The 15413-nt window shown below is 35.8% G+C and overlaps 2 protein-coding genes across 4 annotated transcripts in view; one reads left to right on the forward strand and one right to left on the reverse strand.

Annotated features, from left to right (window-relative positions):
* Positions 1–15413, forward strand: part of DHX36 (DEAH-box helicase 36) — a 43526-nt gene that overhangs the window by 24842 nt on the left and 3271 nt on the right. For all 3 annotated transcript variants that reach the window (XM_087430365.1, XM_014796610.2, XM_087430366.1), the window contains 9 exons: positions 797–861; positions 1547–1690; positions 3746–3863; positions 4542–4640; positions 8524–8697; positions 8856–8942; positions 9942–10025; positions 12668–12767; positions 12858–12948. In XM_087430365.1, coding sequence (XP_087286491.1) covers positions 797–861; positions 1547–1690; positions 3746–3863; positions 4542–4640; positions 8524–8697; positions 8856–8942; positions 9942–10025; positions 12668–12767; positions 12858–12948 — 962 coding nt within the window. The remainder of the gene's footprint in view (positions 1–796; positions 862–1546; positions 1691–3745; positions 3864–4541; positions 4641–8523; positions 8698–8855; positions 8943–9941; positions 10026–12667; positions 12768–12857; positions 12949–15413) is intronic.
* ARHGEF26 (Rho guanine nucleotide exchange factor 26) overlaps positions 9436–15413 on the reverse strand; it is a 130135-nt gene continuing 124157 nt past the window's right edge. The window contains exon 14 of the mRNA XM_087430368.1: positions 9436–9572. Coding sequence (XP_087286494.1) covers positions 9451–9572 — 122 coding nt within the window. The 3' untranslated portion in view covers positions 9436–9450. The remainder of the gene's footprint in view (positions 9573–15413) is intronic.

Raw genomic sequence — 15413 nt, forward strand, 5'->3', positions numbered from 1 at the left:
AGATACACAGTGCACACCTGAGGGAGGAGAGAAGAAAGAGCGAGCTCTTGATTCCAGAGACTGGACAGAAGAGTGTCCTGTGTGGAGTACTTCCATCTTTGATATCCTAACAGTAAATTACTCACTACTTTGCTGGAGAATATGTGACTAGACTGGGAAACATTTTCTCTATTGACCATTTTTATAAATGTGAGGATAAGTTTATGCGTTTCTTTTTGCTAAAGCCAAATGGTATTGGCTACATGTCTTCCTTCTACTTGGGCAGTTTTGTCAAAGGTGGCATTGTTTGTAGGATTCAGCATTTGAAGAGGATTTTTTTTTTTAATCCAGTCTGATCTCAAAAGCTAGTATGTCGTGGTGTAGCCAGCTGACATCCACTCTGAGGACTCGGGCATCTACCTGGTTGGTCGATGTCCTTACCCATATGGTTTTGGCTAATTCATAATTCTCATTCTTAAACTAAACTTCTCTCCGTCTCCACCAAAAGTTTGACTAAACAATAAGGCATTTATACTCTAGCTTTTTTAAAAACGTTCTGTTAATTTAAATTATCATATTTCATTTGAAATCTCGTTTGTGATAAGGTTCTGACATCTGTGGGAGATTTGGTTTGGTTTACCAAAAGGAAATTTTGTAGTATTGAAAATGATGTATACCTTATAAATATATCTATAAATATTAGATGCATGTGTCAGTGAATGAACACAGAATGCTAAAAATGAACAGTGTTTGAAGTAATTCCTCTAATTGCAAGAATGATGTATCAGAAGGGGTTTTGACGTATTTATTCTTACAGGTATTTAAAAGAACCCCTCCTGGTGTTCGGAAAATAGTAATTGCTACCAACATTGCAGAGACTAGGTAAAAATTGTTTTAAATATCAGCTACTAATGATTACATTAATTTTGAGCTCTATAAGTTATTAATATACGTTAATCTTTTTTCTCTACAAGATACTTTGTAATTTCTTAAAAATAAAGCTATTTTAATTTAGTTATGGTGATCAGCATAGGTTTGGTTTTTTTCTTTCACTATACTAATGTTTTAGCCCTCTTCAGAGGGGCTAAAAAAAGCCTTTTAAGTGCTTTTTTTCCAAAGCTTTCCTAAAGAAGCATGGGAGCTGAGGTCAATTTTGTTCTTTTTGCCTTTTTTCTGGTTGGGAATAGAATTGTTTGGTAATTTGATAATTAGTTATATACAGCCTTTAAAATTTATTGTATTTTCTCAGGGGTACTAATATACAGTCACTGAGACAGATTGTTCTGTGGAAGCTTATATTAAAGGGTGGCACTGGGGGGTCCACAGAGCTAGGTACAAAAGCTATCAGGCAAGCTATGAAGTTTGGCTGTGGGAAAATAAGAATTCAGCACGTGATCTGCCAAATTGGCACTGTGCTGCCACCTCGGGTGCTGGATCCCTGTAATATTGGTGAATGTGGGAAGAGTGGTGAATATCCTGAACTGCTAAAATCAATGTGATCCAATAAAAAATGCTCTAAAATCCCTGTATGTGCTTTTAATATTTCATATATCTATTTTCCGAACAGCATTACCATAGATGATGTAGTTTTTGTGATAGATGGAGGAAAAATAAAGGAGACACACTTCGACACACAGAACAACATCAGCACGATGTCTGCTGAGTGGGTTAGTAAGGCCAATGCCAAACAGCGGAGAGGTCGGGCTGGGAGGTAAGCTGGACCTTTGTCTGAAGCCTTCAGAACGCAACAAAACTTTATGTAGCAGAATGTGTCGCTGGCATTTAAAAATATTTTTTAGTAGAATTACTGTTCATATTTTTTAAAACTTAGTGCAACACATTAAAAGTTGTTTTAATCATAGTTTCTTTGACAAGTATCTGCCAAGTTTTCTATTTTATGATTTTTCTACCTTCTAATTCCTCAGTCTGGTTAATTAAAATTAATATTCTTTATTCTTAATAGTTATATTACTTATAATTTTGTTTTCCATTCTTATTTTAAAAGCATGTATTACTAATAATGATAACTGCTGATACTATTTGAGTGTCAGGTCATCTCTTAAGCACTTGATCTACATTGACTTGCTTAATCCTCACCACAGTGTGATGAGGTGTACATTATTCTCTCCATTTTAAGGGTCAAGGAATTAAGGTTCACATAAATTAAGTAATCTGTGCAAAGTCACACAGCTCAGTGAGCAGCAGAGCCAGGATTTGAATCCAGGTAGCCTGGGCTCATTGTACGTTACAGCTGTACTGGTTTTTCACTAGTAGTTACCAACAAAAACTCCAGGAAAGTACCTGTTTCCCATTTATGTGGTGGTAGCATAAATTAAAATATCTCTGTCTTAATGGTAGGAAAAGTGATTTGCCTTTAACACAAATAATTGCACCTACTGTTCATTTTCATGCACACTTCACAGTATTTTTACACCCTTACTTACATGAGTGCTAGAATCATGTCTAGAGTTGTGGAAGAGAGGGGTTGTTTTTGCCTTTAACAGGTAGAACAAAAAGATTCCTGTTAATCTTCAGATATTGGCTTAAGTAAAGAGAGGAGAGTTGAAAGAAAACTTGACAGACCATTTTATCAGCCCTTTGTTTTAGGTTTGTTCTGTATCTGTAAAGCTCTGGCTCACTTGCTGTAATCTTTGCAGATTATCCCAGTATAATTTAACTTCCAGGTAGTTTAGTAAATTATGTGGTTGGTACTGTTGAGCCACAGTCATGGCTTAGTCCAAGAAGTGTCCTCTTCTCATAGTTTAGCAGGGGGAACTTGCAGGGGCCCCTGGACTGGAGTTTGCCCATGCAGACCTGTCACCACTGGATACCAATTCAGAAAGTGTTTACCATAGTGAACGGGTTTGGGCACACTGTTATATGTGAATAGTAAACATAGGAGGCCTTACGTTTAATCCATGCAACAATTATGGAAATAAAGTAAGTGAAGTATTACATTTTATCTACTGCTTCATCCTCACTATCCTGGTGGAGGTTAACTGTAGAATTAACAGTGTTTTAATTCAGGTGGAAAATAGTCCCTCATAGGTTCCATGGATGTAAATTCCTTTAGCAAAGCCTAATTAGATTGATAATTATTTTGAGGGCTACAGCAAACTATATCATGTGGTCCTCAGTGGAGGCACTCTTACTTTTAGTTTCTATAAGCATGTTATATAATAGATGATGGGTCTTTGTACACTCATGACAGAAATAGCTAAGATTTTTAGAATTTATTTTTATTCCTATGGGAAAAAGGCCCCACCCCCAACCCCCACCGTAGCAGCAAGAGCTCATAGAAATATTTATCCTGTTTGAAAATACATGGATGCCCTCACCTCTTCACATCTGTCCTTAACATTGTCCAAAGAATAGTATCTTTCATGTCACTAGATACAAACAATAGGAAAAAATTTTCCAACATCCCTTTAAGAGCTCACTAAATAGTGCAGACTTAAAAGCTTTTTAAGTTAATATAATGCCATGTTAACAAAATGCCAGGATTTATTACATAAAATGCTCACAAGGCATATAGAGATTAACCTAAGTAGACTGCTGTTACTGAGCACAGTGATGTGGAATCTGTAAGATAGAAATAGGGAACCACATTATTGGTGGGGGGAAGGAATCTTGTATTTCTTAAAACTAGGGCGTAGGGATAGTGGATTTAAGGTTATTCAAAACAGATGAGGAGAAGGAAGACATGATTAATGAAAATGAAATAAGTAAATGTCACTGACAGTGCCTTCCCTACCCTTCTTTTAAGAGTTCAGCCTGGTCACTGCTATCATCTGTACAACGGTCTTAGAGCAACCCTCCTGGATGACTATCAGCTGCCAGAAATTTTGAGAACTCCTTTGGAAGAACTTTGTTTACAAATAAAGGTAAATTAAGTGGGACAGTTAAGAAACAAGGGAGTGGGGTTCTAATTCTCAACGTCTTTTATGGGAAAAAGTATTAATCGGCAAGAAAGAATTTTTACCATGCATTTGTTTTTTGCATGTGTTAGTAAACTATGTTTTTAAACTTCCTTCAGATGTTGATTAGTTTTTAATCATGTATTGCTGTGGAGTCACACTGCCCGTGTTTGAATCCCAGCTCCTCCCCTGACAAGCTAGTTCTTTTCTATTGGGCAAGTTGCTTAAATTAACCTCATAAAATTCTCACAACAGAGCCTGGCACATGCTAAGTGTTCACTGAATGGTAGCTACTGTTACCACATCTTACGATGTTACCCCTCATTATAAGCTACATACCATTTTTTCAGCATCTTATATATTTTGATATGTTTAGCCTTCTTATTTTTAAGGTGATTGGTAATCAACTTGTTTGTTGAGATTTTAATGACTACTTTTCTCATTAATAGAGTTGGTGGGTGGTAGAAAGTAGTATATCTGCCTTTAAACATGTTTTTAGAGAATCACAAATATAATTTTAACTTGTTCTGGTAAAATAACTAACTTAAAAATCATGCATAGATTTAATGCTTTGAGTGAATGAGTGACAGAGGCAGGACTGTGTCAATGTATGGTGTGTGTTTAATTATGTTTGTCTCCCCCCAGATCTTAAGGCTAGGTGGAATTGCTTGTTTTCTGAGTAGGTTAATGGATCCACCATCAGATGAAGCAGTGTCACTCTCCATAAAACACCTGATAGAACTGGTAAATTTGACTTTTTTTTTAATTCTACCTTAGGTTTAGACTGTTAGAGCATGTAAGCCAGCTAATTATAAAATTTACTCTCATTACTGCAAGGTAGACCAATGAATGTGCAGTGCCAAATTTGATTGTTCAGCTGTTCAGATTAATGTATGAAATATGAATTAGAAAGTTATAAAAGGATACCTTTGTGATGTTCTTTTCATACTGAGCCCTTTCCACACAATTTTTTTCATCATAGGCCTGATTTAAAATTACGTTTTGAAATCTTTTAGTTACTGGTCTTCATCTTCCTTTGTATTTTTGAAATGAATTTGATTGGTTTATTCTACTCTTTCTGATTACTGTAATGTTTTTACAGCTTTCATCGAATCCAAGTAAGTTAATGACAGTATGGACATCTTATAAAGGCAACTCTTGTATTTTTGAAGGAATACTAACAGGTGGCTTTTCTCGAAAATATCATATCCCCACCTGTCGTTTTGTTCTTATAGCTTTTTTTCTTAATTCTTTTTATGAAGTCAGTGTTCTGAGAAACTAGTTTCAATATCTTAGCCAAGTGACCACCTAGTTGGTAGCCATCCCTCCACAAGACCACGTTGAGAATGGGCACAGGAGTGGCTGTGCGTTAGAGCCTAGAGTGGAGAGAAAAGTTAGAGCTGTGCTGTCCAGTATAGTAGCCACTATCACATGCGACTATTTAAATTTTAATTTTTAATTAAATTACAAATTTAATATCTCATTCACGCTTGCACATTTCAAATGCTCAGTAGGCACATGTGGCTAGTGGCTGCCATATTGGACAGCACAGAAATAAAACATTTCTGTCTGTGCTGCAAGTTCTGTTGATTGATGCTGGGTTAGAGGGTGTGGAAGGTGTATTTTACATATTTCAGTTTTATTTGAGCCATCCATGCAGATAATTTTGAGATTTTGGCCCATGTCAGAGCATTGCAGTAGTTCTCAATGTGAGTAGTAAGTTGTTGAAATGAACAGCGTTGTAAATAGCCTAACTATCTTCGTTGGAATCTGCGTTGGATTTAATGAGGTTGCTGGTGTTTCAGGGAGTGGTGCAGTTCTACTACTGACCTCCTCCCTGCCCCAGGCTTCTCTCTCCTAGCATGTAGCTGTGGAGAGCTGCGTGGTGATCACAGAATCCGCTTAGTATCTGTGATCGAGGTGGGCGACCAGAGGACAGCTGGACTCTGCAGCCCCCATGGGATGACTTCTCTCCCACCCGAACTCAAGAGCCAGTCTTCACTTAGCGTGTAGGCAGCAAAATCGTGAAAGGCCAGCAAATCCCTGCCAACAGAAGGGTCTGAAGCCCATGTGTTTAAAAACATTTTTATTGTGAAATGCAGCGTGCCCATCCAGGGTAAATGAGCAAAACAAAGACGTCCAGCTTAATGATTTATCACAAGTATGTAATCATTACTCATGTCAAGAAGTAAGAACACTCCCAGTATCCTAAAAGCCCACCTCCTACCCTCTCCCAATCCCTCCACTGTCCCTCAGTTCCAAAGATAACCTCCATCATGAGTGTAATGTCATCTCTTGCTTGTTTTTCATGGTGGTCTTACCATACAAGTGTACATCTCTATAAAGAGCTCAGTTTAGTTTGGCCTATTTTGTGAACTTGATGTGAACTCACATAGGAAGGAGGGGTTGGAGATGAAAAGGGGTCTGGATTCTTTCACTTTACATTGGGAGATTCATCAGCATTATTTCTTTTAGTTATAGTTCATTCATTTTCATTTCTTTACCATATTTTATTATATGACTACTGAAAGACATTTTGGTTATTTTCAATTTGAGGCTATTACATATAATGCTGATAGGAATATTCGTCACTATTTAGTGTTTCTTGATGCAAATGTTTTAAGTATTTCTTTATCAGTCTTTTTCTTTATTGTTACTGGTTTTTGTCCTTTAGTAAGTCTTTATCTACCCTGGAGTCATGAAGATATATTGTGTTAACTTTATTGTTTTGTCTTTCACACTTAGATATATAATCCATCTGCATTTGATTTGTGTGTGTGTGTATGGTGAGATAGGAGTCATCAAAGTTTTTATATATGTAGATCAGTTGAGCGAACACTGTAGAAAAATCTGTTCTTTTCTCTTTGTTTTGCAGCCTGTGTCATAAATCAGGTGTCTCTGCATTTGTGTGCCTGTTCATAGGCTCTTTTTTTACTGTATTGGTCTGTATTTCTTTCCTGAGCTGGTGCCACACTGCCTTAATTACAATATTGAGTCTTACCAAACAAGAACATGATCTGTCCTATTGATTTAGGTATTTAATCTCTCTCACTGTTTCAGTGCTTTCTGTATAGGGGTTTTATACAACTTTTTAAAAGATTTATTTCTTGGTTAGTGATAGTTTTGGATTCTATTCTAACTTTTAAATTTTTCATTTTCTTGTGAGTCTGATATAGAGAAAGGAAATTGGTTTTGAATATTGACCTTGTGTTCATCAATGCTGTGAAACCCACTTATTCTAATAACTATATGTAGATTTTTTTCTGCACACACAGACACATCTATAAATAATCACAATTTTAATCATTTCTTTCCAATCATCTAGGACCCCTAGTACAATGTTGAGCAGTATGGTATGCATTCTTGTGTTCTTATTCTCAAAGGAAAAGCTGTCAACAATTCATTAAGCATGTTTGTTCAAGATTTTTTATAGAAACTATCAAATTAAGGGAGTTTCTGTTTTTAGTTTACTAAGAGGTTTTTATCATGCATGGATAATTGATTTTATCAGACTCCTTTTCTGCCTCTAATGAGATTATATGATTATATGATTTTTCTTGTTTAATTTAATGTATTGAATTACATTGATTTTTCAGATGTTTCATTCCTGAAACACACCTAACTTGCTGGGATTTGCTTTGCCATTATTTGGTTTTGGGTTTCTCGTGTAGGATTATTCACTGGTTTTCCTTTCTCCTCATGTCCCTGTTAGTTAGGTACCAAGATCATACTAGCTCAGAAAACAAGTCGGGAGTATTAGATATTTTTTCTTGTTCTGTCTTCTGAGTAGTTTTTTGTAAGATCTAGGTTATTTCCTCCATAAGTATTTAGTAGAAGTCTTGGTCTGATGAGATCCAGAGATGATGTTTTTTATTACTTTTTTTGTTCAAATCTTCTTGTGTGCCTAGTTATCTTAATTGTGTACTGGACATTGTATTTACAAAGTTCTTTGTAGATACAAATTTGAAGCTTGGGATGATGATAATTTCCTCCAGAGAGGATTTATGTTGCTTCTGCCAGGAAAAGAAGCCCCAACGTTGGGCTCACCTCCTTGGACTTCCATCCCTCCCTAAATCCTAGACTTGTAATTCTTTTGTCACTCCTCCGTGTCTTCAAGCAGCTTTTTCAGCTGTGCTCACTGGGAAGATTGGACCAGATTACCTAGGGAATCAGAGCAGAAGTCACCCCCATTTTGAGTGGTTCTAGATACGCCTTTTGGTTGCGTGCCTCCTAAACTGCTAGAATTGAGGGGTTATGCATTGTATATTCCAAATAGATAATAGTGTCTTTTTTGTTTTGTTTTTCCCGCAGCTCTTGTTCTTTACGGGGTGATTTCTTTTTTCATTTGATTCAAGGTTTGCTAATGTGTTATTTCTCTCATTTTTCTCCTAACATTTACAGTAAAGCCACTTTGTGGATTAGTTTTGTGTTTGTTTAAATAAGTTTCCAATCTTTGCTGACCTTAAAACTTATGTTTTGATGAAGAAAACTAAAGCTGAGCAATGTTAGGGCGTTTGGGCTTAAGAGAGTTAGGAGTGGCCTATAATTTTTTTTTTTTTAAAGCAAACTAAAATAGCTTTGAATGTGATGCTTTATACTGATTTATGTGTAAAACCTTATTTTACAGAACGCTTTGGATAAACAAGAAGAATTGACGCCTCTTGGAGTCCACTTAGCACGATTACCAGTTGAGCCACACATTGGAAAAATGATTCTTTTTGGAGCTCTGTTCTGTTGCTTAGACCCAGTACTCACCATTGCTGCTAGTCTCAGCTTCAAAGATCCCTTCGTCATTCCATTGGTGAGAAAGATACGGACAAAAGGCCAGGTGTTTTTAGAGACACAGAGTAGTTGTTTGCTTAGATACCTTTTCCATTGGCTTTTTATCAGAATGCTATTCTCTATTATGTACAATCAGAGCAATTTAAGCTGCCTTCATCTGCTTGTTTGGTTTTTAAGGGAAAAGAAAAGATTGCAGATGCAAGAAGAAAAGAATTGGCAAAAGATACTAAAAGTGACCACTTGACTGTCGTGAATGCATTTGAGGTAAAAAAATAACTTGTTCTGGATAGTGACAGTTTATTCAAGTGAAAAGCTGACCATAGAATAGAAACATATGTAACTTTTTAAAATCTGCATTAGGTATCAGGAGTAAATTACTAAGTGAGAATGTTTAAAATTAGGTGAACATTTGAAAAAAAAATTGTACATCCTTTCTCAATTTTGTAATTGCTCATTACATTTACCTATTACATTTACCCTTTTAGAAAAGAAGTCTGTATGTATGTTTTGATAACAGCAGAACAAGTGAACAATTTATTTTAAAATTTTATTTGATATTATTGATTATATTTTTGTCTTATTGACATTCATGACAGAAAGTTTCCTTCTGTTCATTAATAAACTGTCCCTGTATGCAGATTTAACATTTGGATAGAATATCATAATCATGTACATTATTCAGAATAAAGAGACATTTTCTGCTCCCAAAGCCAGGCTTATCCAAGGATAAACATTTATCACCAATTTTTGCAAAATTTATATGTAATTTGGTTTATAGAGACAGCATTTTTTGCTGTAGTTCTAGACTCAGATTTGTACTACATATTATGAGAAAATTCACGCATTTTTTTCCTTGGAGCTCATTCTTTTTCCGCACCTCCCCTTCTTCTCTAGCTGAAAAAAAAAAACAACTATGAGGTTGAAAATATGTAATAGCATTGCAGTTTGTTCCACAGAGTACTCTTTTTGATTAATATATATAGGATGATGCCATTTTATGTAAAATACACAAGATATTACTATAGAACTTGTACTTATTTGTATAAAGAAAGGTCTGGTAATTCAGTGCTGGTTATCTCTAAGGGCTAGGTTCATGGGGAGTTTATGTGTGTTTAGTTTGTAAATTTCAAAATTCTTTGAATTTTTTACAAAGAAAATGAAATATTAGAAGATTAAATTGTTACCAAAATAAAGATAAAGTAGCAAACCATCTTTGCTTCGGGGAACAATATAGATAGTTTTTCTTCATTTCTTTGTCCATAGGGCTGGGAGGAAGCTAGACGGCGTGGGTTCAGATATGAAAAAGACTATTGCTGGGAGTATTTTCTGTCTTCAAACACTCTGCAGGTAAGGTGAATGTTTTGAAGTGATTCTCATTTGTGTTGGATTAGAGAATATAGGTATCCTTTCTGTACAGTTAGATTTGTAGCAAAAAGTTGTGTGGGTTTGTCTTATGAAGTTGAATCATACAAAATAATAGAAGGAGTCTTTATTAAATCCACTGGAACAAAACAAGAAAAGATGTATAATACAATAAACAAAAACTAATGGCTAAGAAAAGAAGCGAGAGTCCAGAGTCCCCAGGAAAACTCATTGAGGCTCAGGTACCATTCCTGTGCCCACCCTCTAGTTGCCATTTTGGTGATTCAACCTGAAAATATTCCCTAACACTCCTAAAATCTATTTTAAAATATCAAATAGGGTGAGTATCTTTAATTTTCTGGTAGGTATCTTTATCTTTAACTGATTCAGTGTAGTGAGAAAACACTGGCCTATAGGCATTTGTGAAATGGAAGGAAGTAAACAATAAATAGGGCAGATGCGCATCAGACTCGAGACCCAACACTGGTTTGGAGAAGCGATCTCAAGCCACTGGGAGTAGTCATAACCTCACTTTCTCCATTACCTTTACACTCCAGCTGTGTGGCATGAACCCTGGTACTAGACATTTAACAAATCTACAGGCAGTAAAAGAATCAAGAATCTAGCATATTTCTTCAAAAGTGCCCAAACATTAACAAAAAGAAGAGTCACGACAATTCTTAAAGATACCACAGCCAAAGGAAAAAAAACAATGGAACATAGCATATCTCAACAGAAAATACCTTAAAGCTCTTCATATCATGGAACAGTTTAAGAATATGAGTTCAGTAAGACAGAGATAAGGAAGTACAGTCATGCATTGCTCAACATTGGGGATACGCTCTGAGAAATGCGTTGTTGTGTGAACATCATAGAGTGCTTACACAAACCCAGGTGGTGTAGCCTACTGCACGCTTAGGCTGTAAGTACTCATATTATGGGACCACCATCATATATGCAGTCCGTCATTGACTGAATGTCGTTATGCCGCGCATGACTATAAACCAGTAGAATGAATGAAGAGAATGCTGAGTTAGGAAGACAGTTGGAAGACCAAAAAAATCACAAGGAACTAAATGGACAACCCTTAAAGCAAATTCCTGCTCTAGAAGAAAGGCTTGAGATAATCACAGTTTATAATGCAGCCACAAAAGAAAAAAAGTAAAACAGTAAGGAAAAGCTTATAGACAGGAAGAGAGGACTGATCTGTCCTGAAGATAATCAGCGTCTGTAATGTGGATAATGAAAGTGCAATTGAGTATGTATTCAGAGAGATGTGTAAGAACATTTTCCTGAAACAGAAAAAAATGAAATGAACCACAAGTATGAAAGGATGGCTGAATCTAAGTGTTATTTGAGGATATTATATCCAGTCAAGATATTAATTCAAGTGTAAAGACAGAGGACAGGTGTTCAAGAAAGCAGTCAAAGTACTGCACCTGTGAGCTGTTCTTGACGAGCTCACTGACAGTGAAATGCTGCCCATTAAGAGATGAATCAGAATTCAGGAATGGAGAGTGCATACTAAATGGCGTATGTTGAAATTGTCTAAATATATGATGAATACAGAACAGTGTTGGGAATTACGGATACAGAATAGAACGTAAAGGTTATTATCCTGAACAGTGTATAATAATGGTAATAAAACCAGGAGGTGGCCTAGTGAGTCAGTTAAGAGAAATTAGGTGGGGAAGCTACAGTGACACAGCTCATAGAAGGATATGCACTTCAATAAAGCTGACTGTATGTTCCATCATCTCTTCTTTTAAGCTCACAAGGATCCTTTATTAAATATCTCTTGTGATTATGAAAATGTAAGATTCATCTAGTTCAGTTTCATTTCTCTTTAACTTCTTTAAATTGAACTAAACTTAATTATAATACTTTTATAAAAACAGCTTCTATACTGTTATCCCATTTTTAGGATAGGATTTCTGTCTAGTTCACTCTTCTGTCAGTATATATGCAATGATATTTCTGACAGTATTGAGTTTAGGGAATTTTCTTCATTTGTACTTTTCTATGTTACTTGAATGCTTTATAGTGAGCTGCATCGTTTTTACCCAAATAGTAATTTTTCTTAAAAACAAAACAAAAAATAGGCCCAAAGCTTTTGTGCCAGTTAACAGTGGTTAATTCTGAGTAGTAGAAATATAGATGTTGGTCATTTTCTTCATGCTTTTCTGTATTTTTTTCAAAATATGGGGTGGAGAGCAATTTTGAAAATTATATTAGAGAGTCTTTTGCAAAATGGAGAAATCCCTAAACATCAGTGTTATTCCCCACAATAGGCAAACCTTTTCTGTCAAAGATCAGATAGTAAATTTAGGCTTACAGGCCATATAGTCTCTGTTGCAGCACTCACCTCTGCCGTGAGAGTGCAGAAGCAACTGTAGATAATATGTAGATGAATGGCTGGCCACATTCAAATCAAACTTTATTGATAAAAACAGGTTTTTATAAATTTTACAGTTAACCAGTCCCTGCACTAAAACATCACATTTTTGCAAAAGTGTTTTGTTTAGCAGGGGAAGCTTATAGCTACATTCATTTATGTGTACATGCCTTATAACCCTGTAAATCTGTGTGAAAGGTGTTCTAGTTCTGTTTGTTACCACTGCCCCCAGATGCTGCATGACATGAAAGGGCAGTTTGCTGAGCATCTTCTCGGAGCTGGATTTGTAAGCAGTAGAAATCCTAGAGACCCAAAATCTAATACAAATTCAGGTAACGCAGAAAATACAGTGAATAACTTGTTGCTGTTGTCTACTGTTATCAGTAGTTTACTTTTTTTCTCTACCTTCCCATCCCTAACAGATAATGAGAAGATAATTAAGGCTGTCATCTGTGCTGGTTTATATCCCAAAGTTGCTAAACTCCGACTGAATTTGGGTAAAAAAAGAAAAATGTAAGCATTGAAGATTTTTATGAATTATTTGTAATTCTCTCCTTAAACTTTTGAAATCCTCTAATTCAGCAGGGCTTATATTGTACATTTGTTCTTATTCATATTTGAGCCGTATTCTCTTATTCTTTACTTTTTGGTCATTTAAGAGAAGGCAGACTGTTTAACATAGGCACCTCTTCCCTCACAGCCCATCCCTGGAGTCCACTCTCCCATCACCCATTATTCACAAAGAATGTTAGTGAAATAGAATACCAGTGTAAACATGAGAAAAGTAAGCCAGCTATTAAAAACCAGTGCCTGAATGGACATGGCTTAGAGTAGATTTTGTTTCAGGACTTTTTTCCCTCTATTCTTATAAAACAGATAATTTTGTAATTTAGCTCTTTGAATAAAAATTGTGGTGATTTCACTGTTGTGAGAAATAAAGTATAACTTTTAAATATATGTACAGATTGAGTCAGCCTCAGTAGTAACTGGAGACAACAGCGAGGCATGTTTTGCCTAGTAAATGAGCTCATTCTAGTGAGGAAAAAGAAACTGAAAGTCACAAATGGCTGGTGGTATGTGAATGGGTGCCAGCCTTTTGGCAGGCACTCTAGATTAGAATTAAGTATCAGCAGTCATTAAAATAGTGACTCGTCTAGTGCATTCATGAGTGAATATTTTAATTTGAGGACTATGTCCTAAGGAAGTAATTCCAAATGTTTTTTAAAAGTTGTATTGTAAACAACATAGAAGTCTAGTAGCAATGGGGAAATTATGGTTTCATAATACCCTATTATATGGCATTTCTGGTAGGTGGACATATAAAACTGTGTAGTAACATAAAATATTTGAACTGGTATTAAATGAAAAAGTTGGATACTCTATGACTATAAACATGAAAAAATATAGACCTCAAAGATAGTCTGCAGTACAGACAGTGTTCTAGAGTGGTGGTTCTCAGCTGGGGTGATTTTGACACTGTCCAGGACATTAGTGGTTGTTATAACCTGGGGGATACTACCAGGATTTAGTAGATGGAGGCCAAGGATGCTTTTACACACCTGCCCCGCACAGGACAGCCCCCACAACAAAGACTTCAACGTGTCAAAAATGCTGAGGTCGAGAAACCCTATTCTCAGCTATAAGATAATGGGTAACATGAATGTTAATCAAGGTGGCTGGATTATCCACATTTTAAGTGATGCAAGTACTTTTTTGACATCAGTACTTTGTCCAGTTCTTCATCTCTCTCCGTAACTTAGCAGGTAGCTTAACAGAGAGATACAAACATTTGAAATACAAACATTTTGTGTATCCCTCTGCCATCCTGGGAAGGCTTTATGAAAAAGATGTACTTCTCTTTGGATTGGTGCTTTGTTTTGGTGTAGACCAGAGGAGAGCATACTGGCCAAATATCGGCATACTGGCCAAAAGCTTGTTTGTGTCAATTTTTATTGGAACACAGCCAGGCCTGTTTGTGTACATGTTGTCTGTGCGTGCTTTCTTGCCACGCCAGCAGAGCGGAGTAGTTGTGACAGAGATGGTTGGGCCCACAAAGCCTAAGCTGGTTTCTCTCTGGTCCTGTGCAGAGAAAACGTTTGCCAGCACCTGCTGCACTAGTGACGTAGGGTTGCAGGATGGCCTTGGTAAAGTTGACTGTGTGGTGCAGAAAAGTAATTTCTGATTTTATTCTGAATAATGACTCATGACTGTGATTCATGATTTTGGTGGAAATATTAGGAATTTCTAGAACCACAAGAAAGATGCTCTTAAAAACAAATAGGAAGGATTAATGGATTATCAGCTTTTATGCTGTTGTCTAATACAGGTAATTACCACTGACATTGAATAATATTAATTAAAGCTTCCTACAGATCGAGGTAAAATTTTTACGACTATCAAAGAAAAAACCTTAGGAACGAAGAGGCTGAACTAGAGCTGTGTCAAAGTACATTTATTCCAAGTGTTCCTGTTTTGAAATTGGGGGATTTGAGTGAACACGAACTATTGGAAAGATATTTTAGAATAGGTTTTTAAAAATCACTTGTAGCTAAAATCACTTCTAAACAAAATTCCTAATTTTTTATTTTATATTTGTCTGGGTGCATAACCTGTGAAATTTTTTAATTGATCATTTCAAAAAATTATTCTGTAAATTGAGGGCTATTTGTCAGTATCATGATTGATAGTAAAATATATAGACTTCTCCTGGTCTGAATCACTTAGAATTATTTCAGATATTTCTTTCTTTCTTTGTCGTTTAGTGGTATAGTATATATTTACATAATTAAGGAATATTCTGTCACTTATCTAATATGTTAAATAATTATACCTGCAAGAAGAGAATTTGTTGTACGATTTATAGAGTATTTGTATTTAGCTGATATTTTTCCATGTTTTATTAAAATAAGAATTCTGCTCTTTCTTCAAATATAAATTTGTAAATTTATATTGCAAAAATAAATTGAACTCATCTGTGG

The sequence above is a fragment of the Ceratotherium simum genome, chromosome 5 (genome assembly GCF_057802395.1).
Source record: "Ceratotherium simum simum isolate JZ-2026a chromosome 5, ASM5780239v1, whole genome shotgun sequence".
Classification (NCBI taxonomy): Eukaryota; Metazoa; Chordata; class Mammalia; order Perissodactyla; family Rhinocerotidae; genus Ceratotherium; species Ceratotherium simum.